The following is a 12582-nucleotide window of genomic DNA, read 5'->3' as shown; positions in this document are numbered from 1 at the left end:
TACAAGTTATCTGCAGAATGCCACAGCAAAGTCTCTATTCAGTTCTTTGTAGGGACAGTAGCATTAAAAACTACCCTTCCATCCACAATTTTCTTTAGATTATGTCTTGTTTGAAAAAATTCAGGGAAATGGAAGGTTGGTATGTCTTTAAAGTGAGGTTCTAATTCTTGAAAGTTCAAAATTTTTGGGAACTTGTCATCCCTCATGACACAGTGTACAATCAGATGAGAATAGAGATTGTCCTTAAATCTTGCACTTAGTAATAAACAGGCACAGCTTTCCTACCTGGTAGCTATAATTTGGATTGTATTTCCAGAACAGTATTGTCATCTGTGTTGTTACCTTACACATTGTATGTTTTAGTTTGTGCCAGTGGATGGCATCTAATAAAATACTGCTTCTGTGTGACATAGCATGCGTTTTACTGTTTGACTGAATTTTTTTTTTAAACTTCAAAATCAGTAAAAGAAGGTTATCCAAAAATGTTAGCAGCTTTGTGAGAAGGCTGTTTTAGTGCCCCATGATGCAAGTTGTCATTAGTCCCCATGTTTTCCTCTGGGTAAAAGCTGTGTGTGCTTTAATTGCCTGCTGCATCAAGCCATATATTTGGGGGATGCTTTGAAATACTAAGCTTGTTAATTCCATTTGAACCTTCATCTTAAACCCGTTTGGTTGTTGATGCTGAGCATCTTGGTGCCATCTGTATTTGCTGTCTTGTAACTGCATTCCACTTGTTGCAGTGTATCATGCAATCTTCTTAGAAGAACTGACCACGCTGGAATTAATGGAGAAGATTGCAAACCTGTACAGCATTTCTCCACAGCAGATAAATCGGATCTACCGGCAGGGACCCACAGGGATCCATGTATTAGTGAGCAATGAGGTGAGGGGGCTAAAGGGATTACATCTTTGTTATAGATGTAACACTTGACTGACTTCTTGAAGTTAGAATGAACTTTCAAATTATGGAATGCGTCTTCAAGGGAGAATTGCAAAGCCATTGATCCCAACAAGTTAAAGTAAGTACTTGGAGTGAATCAGCCATGTGCAGTAGTGATTTCGGTGTGCTTTCAAGACCTTTGCTTTGTAAAAGATGCTGAGGTTCTTGGTTTTTTTAAGCAAAACAAAACACAGCAAAATCGGTCATTTATTGCTCTCTCCAACTACCTGAAAAGAGGTTGTGGCAATGTGGGGCTCGGTCTCTTCTCCCAAGTAACAAATGTCAGGATGAGAGGAAATGGCCTCAAGTTGCACCAGGAAAAGTTTAGATTGGGTATTAGGAAAAATTTGTTTATTGAAAGGGTTATGAAGCATTGGAACAGGCTGCTTAGGGAAGTGGTTGAGTCACCATCCATGGGGGTGTTTAAAAGTCATGTAGTTGTGGCACTTGGGAACATGGTTTAGTGTTGGACTTGCTGGTGCTAGGTCAATGTTTGTGCATGACAATCTTAGACATTTTTTCCAACCTAAATGATGCTATGAATTTCTTTTCATTTTGGCTACTTACACAAATTTTGAAGTGAGGATCTAAAGTAAGAGCTTTTAAAATTAAATAGGTAAGTTCCCAAAGAAGGTAAATTTTAAAATCTGTAGGGCAATTAGTTTTACATCTTGGCCCATGATTCCAGGCACTGGATCTGTCACTATATACACTATATGCACACTATAATTTATGGACCTCTGCTACTGTTTGTGTCCCATTATATGATGCCTTAATTTAGTCCATTCCATTAACTTGCAGGTTAACAGTAAGTTGCCCTTCTTCCTCTTTTCCCCCTTCTAAATTACTTACTCATTCATGCACCAGAATCACTTAAGGAGCCTCATTTATAAGAAGCATTGTTAAAACAAATGAAGCAGAGCGTAGGTCTCAACTGGAGCCTAAATTGAAGGCTGTAATGCTTATTCCTGAAGTCTCCTTGCTATTCCAGCCTGATTAAATCTGAAACTTTGATGCTTTATGGATGCAAAATGCTTGAAGGCAACTCTTGTTAGAGGAATTGCATGAACTAGCCTGGGTATAAGGCTTTAAGTATTTGTTTAAGTCAATTATTAACAAGGTCTATTGCTTTTTAAATATTTTTTTCTTGTTCTAGTACTATAGTGGCAAGAGTGTGGCACTCTGTGAATGTACTTCATGGATCATTAGGAAAAGACACACAAACTGGCCAGAGAAGTTTGATTTGAAGGAGTAGGGGCTGGATGTTAAATCCAAAAGAGTATAGGGAGATTAGTCTAAGTTGAAAAGGGTATCTTAATGTGAGAACTTACAGCTGAAAAATGCCCTACTTCTACAATATTCTGGAGATAGGAGAAAGCTTTTTCACAAAGCTGGATTTCATGAGCTGATCAGAGAAGTTCTGGTCACACTGCCCTTCTCTGAAGTTGTGTCCAGCATTTGCCTCAACTGTATGAGACACCTCCTGAAGGTAATTCACCTCCTCTGTCCCACATTGCTACTCCAAGATGGGAGGAAGCATTGACTAAGGATGAACCTTAAATGGGCTTTTCTTATTGGATCTGAAGTAATTTCAATCTCTTTATTTAAAGGTGTCATTAGAACCTGCACCTGTTCTGAAAATCTAGTTGTTTCTCATGAATAACTGAAATGGCTTTAGGTTCTAGTCTTTCTTCCCATGATTGGCCTTGCCTCCAGTAACAATTTCACTACGCTTCCTGTTCCTTGACAAAATACAAGCAGGTAAATGATTCCTGCAAGCACAGTGTCTGTATTAATGTCTGGTCAATAGCCAGATGGATGCTGCTGAGGTGGCATTTCAGTAGCAACTCCTTTATTCAGCAGGGAGTCCATTCCTTGGGGTTTACCATCTCCAGGTATTCTTTAAATGCCAGTGTAAGTTCAACTGAGCTCCATCGTTTAGCTGAACATGTAATTACCACTCTTGGGATTTTAGGAAAGGAACAACCTTCATCCGGTCTAAACTAGTACAGCTTCACTGAAAGCACCAAAGAGCATGATGTTTAACAGAATAATTGGAGTGGTATAAGAACCTTCAGGATCAAGAGCTGTAAAGAGGTTGGTAAAGTGCTGAATAAGCTAGATCAGTTTCAGGCAAGCTTATTTAGTATGAGCTTCCCTTAAACACACTAGCAACTGCAAGGACCTTAATTAATCAATGATGTATGTTAATAATCTCATGGGCAGGGTTACTCAGAACTGTGTAGGACTAGACACCAAATGCTGTTTGATACCTCTCCTCTAAGTCTATACTTTGAAAGAAATGTGAATTTAATTGCTAAAAATATGTTGTGTTGGCTTTTTTCCTTCTGCCCTTCAGATGGTGCAAAACTTCCAAGATGAATCTTGTTTTGTTATCAGCACATTAAAAGGTGTGTATTGCTGCTGCTATTACCTGCTGCTCTAAAGATAATTCCTCCTTTCAATTGCACTAAACGTTATCACAAACTCAATGCTGTTATCCTGAAAAGATAAGTAATCTAACCTAGTGCAAGTCAAGGTGTTGGCTAGACTATGATAGACTGATTGATCAATGCTTTACTGTGTTACACTGTTACAAAAATTTCGTAAGTCCATTGACACCACTGACGTAAATGAGCAGAAAACCTTGGAGTAAAATGATAAAATATGACAGTATGTAGGGTTCTTTATATAAATTATTTGACTTAGATGTTCAACATTGGTTTTCTTGAGTGGGTTGTGAAACAAGCATACAAACTAGAAAGAAAATTCGAAGTTCTCTATTTCTGGTGTTTCCTAAAAGCAGTATAAATATGCTTTGCATTTCTTTGTTACAGCTGAAAGCAATGATGGCTACCACATCATTTTAAAATGACCGTGCTGCACACAGAGACTTTAACAGCCTAAAATTTAGTGCCTCACAGATTGCTACAACCTAGACTGGAAACATGAAGAACCTTCTGGATAAATGTTCCTGTGAACTAAGAATTACCAAACAGCTTAAGAAAAAACTTGCTTTTACAGATAGAAATTTTTGGTGGCGTGTGATTTTGGTGGGTTTGGTTTTTTTGTTTGTTTGGTTTGGTTTTTTTGTTTTGGTCCTTTTGTTTTTTTTTTGAAGCTGGAGCTGAGAACATCCTCAAAGCTTGTACATGTTTCTTCCTCCCTCCCTTCCTCTTCAGTCTTAAAAGTTGTAGAGGTTTCTGCTTATTACTTAGAAACATCTGCCTTGTACTAAAGGGAAATGAAAGATAAACAAATCCCAATTCTCTTGACCCTCATGTTTGGGTGAATTGATTTACTTACAGTTCTGAGTGTTCTCTTGCTTTTAACACATTACCCTGATGCTGATGGACATGGACTCCCCAAGGCTCCTCTTGTATGCTTTGAGGTGGAAGGCTTGGGGCTACATCCCAAAACAGATTGGGCAATGCAGAGGATGGGTTTGGTGCCCAGCCTTCACTTGAAGTGTCAACTCTGGAAGCCCACACTTAGCTGTTCTCCACCTGCAGATGTGCTCAAAGTCCAGAGACCTTGGTCCCTCCTGACAGACCTTCTGTAGTACCAATCCAACTGAACAGTTTTGGGGGGGTTCAAGGGAGGACAGACAACCTGAGGCAAGCAGTTCAGTACCATATTATTATCTTTAGCTTTAGAGTAGTCTCTGTGAATGGGGCATATGAAGGTTTTCTGAGGAAGTGTTTTGAACTTTCAAAGCTCTAGTGCTCATGACAAATTCATACTATGGATTTATTCTACTCTACAAAGTAGTGAGTAGCTGCTGTCTTTACTGTAACTGGGAATTAGATGTTTTAATCTTAATGGATTTTTATCCTGTTACTGAAGTAAAACTGAGTTTTGATTAAGACCAGGTAACAGATCATCTTAGTTGCTGCTTCTTACATTCTGGCTCTTTCACTCTTGACTCCTGTTTTCAATATCTGTAACTATGATCAGCTCCACCCTCCCTTGGTCTTTTGGGACTCCCTCCAGGCTCCATTAATGAAGTGGCTTCCATTGAAGTCAAAGGCAAACTGGATCACACCTTTCTTGCGTGGATGAAATAATTTCAGTTTTGACAGCTAAATAATAGGCTGTTGCCCCAAACTGAGTGTCCATATACCATCAAAATCTGATTCTTGAACATTTCATTTCATCCTGAACTGACACAGAAAGCCGAAATACCAAACATTTTCCTGGAATGGAAATTTTTCAAAAAATGAGAAATTGTTAGCTGGAAAACACTGAATAAAATGTTCCAGCCTTTTGAAATGGAAACATTTAATTAAATCCATTTGGCCCTTAAAGCAGCATCAGTTTGGGCTACTGTTGCAGCCCTCAGAAACTGTCATTCGAGTGCCCTGTGCGCTGTGTCTCCCTTGGGGCTGAGCTCTTTGGCTGAATTACAGATCCCATGATGCTCCTACCCTGGGTTAGTCAAACAGGGAATGCGTCATGAGGGCTGGAGAGGTGCCCAGGGAAAGAGGGGGCCATGGAGCTCTTGAATTACAGCTCCCAGCTGAGACTAGAGGAATTCGGATAGACACGGACTGATATTTCTCTGACAAAAGTTATGTGTTTCAAGTTTTCCCAACAGAAATAAACAGCAAAATATTGAGAAAAGCAACCTTTTTTTCATTAAAAGCATCAAGTTTTGCGCAAAAAACCCCACCCATCCCCACTGATTTTTTTTTTACACCGAAAATAATACTAGAATAGAAAAATTGTGTTACAATGGGAAAACCTTCAGCCAACTCTGCTAATTGAGCAGCAGTGCCTACTTAGGCACGATCTTGCTCAACTGGCTGTCCTGGATCCTCCATGAATTGTAGGCATCCAAAAAGAATACCTAGGCTTTGGGACATGGTTCCTCCCTCTGAAATGAAGGAATTGAGGCTTCTTGGTTGAGGACCAGGCTGTGTAGCTGAGGAGGAGCTCCTGGCTGTGGAATCCAGGTTGTGGCCACACAGTTAGAGCTGCCTTCCAAAACAGTAATGAATTCCAGATGCCTTTGTGAGTAGGTGGGACCAGTGTGCCCCTGTGTACCAGGAGCTGCTTGATTTATTTTGTAGAAGGTGCTTTGGAAGATGGATGTTGGCTGTGGTTTTTCATTGTGTTCTGTAATACTGTCCCAGTGCATGATATGGCTGTTGTGGACATGCAGCTCAGGTGAATCTGACCTCATGAGAAGGTTCAAAATGGACCTTGAAGTTGCCAGGAGGGTAGCCTGTATCATATCCACTTCGATGTGATAGGCCTGTAGCTGAGGGGACACAGCAATACAGATACACAGTAGAGTGAAGAAAGGATAGAGGTGGTTTTGTTGCCAGAGTTAGGGACTGAGAACTGTTTGCTTATTTTAAAAACTCTGACTTCTTGAGTCTTTAAAAAACAACTTTGCCCATGAGGAATTATATGTCAGAGTCCTCATAGTGTTTCAATAGCACTTGCTTGATCAATTTTGAACCAAAAGAAGTCTGTTAAAGCTTTGCTGTATGTAGATTTTTAAAAATAAAATAATTTTTTACTGATGTGAGGATGAATTTGACAATATATCTTGCTTTCATGCTCTAAAATGGTATACCAGAGTAAACAATCCCAGAGACTATAAATAGTTTTCAGTGGGTGGGCGCTACTGTTTTGTCTGTGTGAGCCTGTTGTAAAGCTGTGCAGCTTTGGGGTGTGTAATACCTACACTTATTTGACAGAGTAGTTCTAGTCCTTGTTGAACCTCTGTAGTCCCAGCAGGAATCTGGAGGTTTGTGGTTAAGTAACACACACCCATGAAGACACAGCACAGCTGGTTTGGGGTCCAGGAGAGTGCTGAGTTACTTCAGCTTAGAATCATAGACTATCTCGAGTTGAAAGGGACCCATAAGGATCACTGATTCCAATGCCCTGGTCTTTATAGGAGTACCTAAAACTGATCCCTGTGACTTAAGAGTGTCATGAGTGTCAGCCAGAGCATCCCAGGGGAGCCTGTCCTGGTGACCACCCTCCCAGTGAAGAACATTTCTCCAGTGTCCAGTCTGAAATTGCCCTGATTCAGCTTTGTTCCATTCCCTCACATCCTGTCGCTACTGGTCACCAGAGAGAGATCAGCACTTCCCCTCCACTGCTGCCCTTGAGAAAGGGGCAAAGAGAGAAAGAAAGACTTGTCTCACCTGTGTGTCAGGTAATTCTTGACTCTCCTTGGATCTGCCATCCCTGGAGGGACTTGTTTGACCTGTTTGTGGAAGTGGCAGCCTCCAGAAGGAAGCTTTTGTTTCCTCAAGACTGGAGGAAGCACAAATGTTTAGTCTGGGATAGATACCTAAAATCTAGATAGACTAAAGGCAAGGGAGGTGAGTAGCTCCCACTCATCTAAATAGCATTTACTTTGTTCTTAAGTGCCTGTTAAACTTATTTTTACTTTGTTGTTGTTGTTGCTCTTGTTTCTTAAAAAGTAAGAAAACCTGCTCAAAGTGATTTGAATGAGACTTTTTTCAGCTATATGTGAAATTTGTACAGCAGAACTTTATAAGGACTGGAGCTTAGGATAACAGTGAGTAATATGGTTTCCCAAACTGTCCAGCTTTTCAGTTGTATGTATGATGACAGCCCCTATGAGTAAAAGTGGGCTTGCTGGAGATGAAAAGGCAGAATCACTGTGATTAATAACAATGTGACTCTAGCCAATACTGCAAAGTATAAACTTGACTTCTTGTCAGGTGTGTACTGTCTGTTTGAAATTTCCTAAATTGTGGCATTTTCTCTGTCAACTGAGTAAAATGATACAGATCAGTTAATATGACTTTGGTGATGTCCTGAAAACTCACAGTAATGCCCATGATACACAACTGCAGGGCAGGGAGAGGGCAAATGATCTGGTGATAAAAATTTGGCCATCAGACTGGGGTAGCAGGACTGGTGCTATTAAAATTAAGGCTCCTGTTCTTTCTGCTGGCCCTGCATGGTTAATTGGCTAAAATAGAAATGATCCTTCAATATGGAAAATACTGGAGTTCTCATTGTCTTAGTGTGAAATTTAATGGGCTGAAGTTTCAAGACTTGGAGGTGGTAAAAGGATTCTTGCATTTGAGAAGCCCTGAATGGCACTCTCCTTGTAATGTAACATAAACATATATATGCATATATATACATATATATCCACATACATACTGTACTGTATCAACACATATTTGTGCTGAGTACATGTGTTCTTTGGCTTTGACTGGTACTCTGCTTTGTTTAGTTGCAGTTCAATGTAAAAGACTCTGGTTGATCAAGCTTCAAAACCCAGCCATTCCTTGGGTAGAAATGTAAAAGTCCATAGTAGCAATTAGGTGATTTGGACACGGTACACTTGGATTGATGTAGATTTGATGAATTTCTGTGATATAAATCCCAGGCCTTGGTGAAGATGAGCATATTCTTTCACTGACACTGCAGTTCTACATTGCAGCTTCTGAAAATTAGTTAGAGTAACAGAGAATAGATTGCCCAATGCTTTGTGAACTAGTAAGGCTACTCCATAAGCAGAACAACCATACGATGACTTTTCCTAGCTCAGTGTTGTATTGCTTAAGCATTGGCTGTAATTCTAACAATCATCTGGTGGATGACTGAAACAGGTTTTTTTGTCTGTGTCTGTTGGGGTTTTTCTGACTTCTCAAAGAAATGCTTGTATTCAGACTGTAGCTTCTCTGTCTTACAGTTATGAAATGGTTTAACTTTATGCTAGTCATAGAAATATTTTCTTAAGATTATAATCTGTTTGACAGCACAGGGTACTCAGAGTGGGGAGTGTTTGGCTTTCATCATCACTACTGTGGGTGAATAGGAGAAGGCAGACTGGAGGTGTATCTAACATCCTTGGCTCTCTCTAACAAAAGAGTTAAGCTAGTGCCTAATTTTTTGTGCATTTTTGATTTGTACCTTTTTTTTTTTCCCATTCCCTCAAAATTTTGCTCCCTGGTGGGGTATGCATTGGTGACCAGATGGTGTACCCAACTTTTCAAAGTAGCCTGGTGTTGTCCTGGTTTGCTTGGGGTGAGTGTTTATCTTTCAGAGGAGAGTTAGCTCTCTTCACTGACAGTGCAGCTGTTAGAGGCAGGCAGTGCTGGCCACAAAGTTGGCATGATGGGCAAGGGCGAGTGGAGGTGGGTCGATGGGAGGCTGAGGCGTACCAGTTGTGAGTAAATACTGCCACACTCTTTGTCTTTTCCTATGTTGTTTTTTGGTTTTTTTTGTACATGAATAAATAAAAAAAGCATATTTTGCACTGGCTCTTGTACTGTTGTGCAGAAGAAATCCATATCTAGAATCTGTGCTCCAGTCAAAATGCAAATAAATCTGTTTGTAAGAAGCACGGGTTTGGTCTCCGTTTATTTGGTGCGGTTGGGCACAGGAGAGCCTTGGTAGCAGCTGCTGCTCAGTGTGCAGCTGCAAGGGGCTGGGTGCCCTCTCAGGGTGAGGGGAAGAGCAGAGTTTGCAAAGTGCTGGCCAGAGACTGTCAGCTGCAGCCAAATGTCCTGCAGCATTTTCTTCGAGTTGGGACTGACTTCATTTCCCCACAGCATAATGCAGTGACCAGTTTGTGTTTAATCCAGGTCAAGGCACCAGGAGAAATGCCTCGTTCTTGGAGAGGCTGTGACAATGGGCATATGCTCTACTGCAGGCACCAGCTGTGTCAGATGGCAGCTGGCTTTGGTCTTGCAGTGCTGAGAAGGCACAGTGGTCCAGAGCCTGGTCCTCACTGACATCAGAGATGAGCAGAGTCCCTCTCAGAGCAATGCTCTGTCCCATTAAGCAGCTGTGAGACACATGGTGGCAGTGAGGTTTGGATGTGAAGCATTCACAGTGGTTTGGCTGGAAGAACTCCAGTATCCTCTAAGGTTTAAGCCATAGATCTAGTAACTTCCATAGTCAGGAAATGAGCAGATGTTCAGTGTCATTTTCCAGTTGGAGAAGATGGAGCCCAGTTTGGAGATAGTATCTTCCAGCAGCCAAACTTCATCTCAAGACAAAGTATGGATGGATGTACAACCAGTGTAAGGGTTCTCCTTAATCTGAATTCATCTCATGAGCAGTTTCAGCTCCTTTCCTGTGCTGAAGAAGTATTTTAATCACAAAATAATAAAAGGCAGCTTGGGCCTATATATATCTGTTTATATGCAAAGTACAAGGGCACAGACAATGCTCCTAGATAAAGGTAGATGAGAATTTAGTATTTTTCCCTCCTGGTCACTCAGGCATCCCTGAGAAGAGGAAAGGGACCATCTACCCCAGTTTCTATTAGCTTAAAATTCCTCTGGAGGCAGAAATTCAGCCATCTGAGGCCTGATACTGTAGTCAACTGCTCCGCGCATGGTCAGGCACCATCGTGCCCCACAGGGCTGCTGGGTTTAACATGGCTTCAGTGTAGGTTCAAATCCACTTCCAGGCTGCAGCCAGGGATCTGTGTGGGTTGTGCCATGAGGGCAGGATGGTGGTAGGCTCTTGAGGGTTCAAGGCTGGCATTTGAGTTCTCCAGGGCTCTCCGGAGGGTGCTAAGTTTGGGGGGGTTACTGGCAGCAAGTGCTTGGTGACTTGGTGGCTGTATGAGCCCTGCCAGCTGCAGGGGCCATCCCTGGGGCTTTTGGGAGCAGAAGGTGAATCCCACTCACTGCGAGGTGGGAATGCCAAGGGAGTATCACGTGTATGGATAGTTCCCACCAAACTCTACACAACATTATCCCTCTTCTTCTGTAAGCTTGACCCATGTGCTGGCAGGGGTTGGTCAATGCAGAAAGGAGCACTGGGAAGGTTTTTACCTAATAAAGAGGGTTCAAGGACAGGGAAAGTGGTGATTCTGCACAGTTTAATTTCTAGGGGAGACACATGTAAGCAACCTCAGAACAGACCCAGAAGTTAGCAGCAACTGTAGGACTGGACAGGAACTGTTAAGAGCTTTTAATGAGTGAGGAAAAACAAGACCTAGGACGGGAGCCGTTTAGTCAAAGCATTGGCATACTCTCATCTAAATCCTCAACAGCAAGTAAACATTTTGAAATTAATTTTCTAATTCACAAAACAATGAAGTCTCTCAGTTAATTAGATTAGTCACAACTATGGACCTGGCAAAGAAATAACACCTGTCATCCTCTTTCTGTGAAGAAGCTAAATGCTTCCAGGCTTACCGGAGTAGGAAAGATTTGACACTGCAATAAATTAAATTGTTGAGGGTTTTTTTTAGTATATTACAGTAGAGGCTGGTTGTCCTGATAAAACTGGAACTTCAGCCAAATGTTGTCTCCCCTGCTCCCCAGAGATGTGTGGTCCAGGGAGGCAGGGCTGTCCCATCCTATTCCATCCTAAATCTTCTATTTTTGTCTGTTGCAAACAGTGCCACTATCCATTTTGCTGTCTAGAAAAGCCTCAGTTCTGATTTATCTGATATTAAGTAATAAGCAAGTATGATGCAGCTGGAAAAAAACTTTGATTAGCAAGAATCCAAAATTAGCTGAGCACATTAGTGCACTGAGAAATAATTTTTCCAATGGTGAAAATTTAAATGCTGAAGACTATGCTTTAGAGAGGAGACATGCTAGAAATATTATGTTGGATAGACTTAAAAAAAAAGTGCAATGCTGAGAGGAATTCCTCCTTGAAAATATTTTCAAAGCCTAGTATCTCCCAGAAGAAAGAGTTCCTGGATGGGTTGGCACCACTTTGGGGATTAAGATCTCCATGATCTTAATAGCATAACCTGTGGTAGTAAAATTAGGGAAAAGTTAAGTAAGAAGATGAACACATGACTCAGGGCAGGTAGGAAATTGTGGCTGAGGGTGCATGGCCAGAGCATCCCAGAAAGAAAACCCAGCACAAAGGCATGGAGGCCACATACGCTGAGCCAAGTGCGTGCTGCTGCACAGCTGTCCTGAGGACAAAAACATTGTCCCAGACAAAATTATTCCAGAGCCGCCCACAGTTTCCCTTTCCCATCAGATTTACCTCGTTTCACAGCAGAGCCCATGAGGCCACAACTCTTGTTTCTCCAGCAGCCATAATTATTTTCTGTCACATGCATGGCTTGAAAGAAACAAAGAAAGACATGTATCCCCAAATGAAAACATGGGCATAAATTTGGTCATTATTGAAGTGATTACTGGGGGAAAAAAAAGAGACACATTCTTCTTGTTTTCTAAAGCTTTGGTTCCCTTTTGGTTCTTCCAGTCCCTGCCGATGGCTTTGCAGTTTTCAATTCTCAGAGTTGCATTTTCAATCTAATTGTGGTGATAATTGTGATCACCTGCTGGCCAGCCTACACAAGCAAAGTAATTGAGAAAATGAGCCTGTGGATTCTTGGAGACTCCCACTTTAAACCAGTGAAACAGTTTTTCCTCTCTCATGAACATCACCGAGTGGTGTTAATCTGTTACCTTTCAGGCTCCCATGCCCACAGGTGATGACTCTCTCAGTCTCTCTCTGTGAAAATGTCCTTAAAGTTACATTTTAGTGCAAAGCACCTGAGCACCAGTGGTGCAAAGAGCAGTATGAGGAGCCTGAACTGAGAACCTGGGCCAAAGAAACGTATGTGTTTGTCAGGGCTTAGGGGCTGTGGAGAAGAACTAGCCTGACACTTGCTTATAAGATGAAATCCTCGTGTCATTGCAGTATTG

The 12582-nt window shown here is 41.5% G+C and overlaps 1 protein-coding gene across 1 annotated transcript in view; it reads left to right on the top strand.

Moving 5' to 3' along the window:
• Positions 1-9287, top strand: part of TFCP2L1 (transcription factor CP2 like 1) — a 35971-nt gene extending 26684 nt beyond the window's left edge. The window contains exons 13-15 of the mRNA XM_069021031.1: positions 741-883; positions 3300-3351; positions 3778-9287. Of these exons, the coding sequence (XP_068877132.1) occupies positions 741-883; positions 3300-3351; positions 3778-3815 (233 nt within the window). The 3' untranslated portion in view covers positions 3816-9287. The remainder of the gene's footprint in view (positions 1-740; positions 884-3299; positions 3352-3777) is intronic.
• Positions 9288-12582: the final 3295 nt, after the last annotated feature.

This window comes from Aphelocoma coerulescens, chromosome 7, assembly GCF_041296385.1.
Source record: "Aphelocoma coerulescens isolate FSJ_1873_10779 chromosome 7, UR_Acoe_1.0, whole genome shotgun sequence".
Lineage (NCBI taxonomy): Eukaryota > Metazoa > Chordata > Aves > Passeriformes > Corvidae > Aphelocoma > Aphelocoma coerulescens.
This window is presented reverse-complemented; position numbering and strand designations above follow the sequence as displayed.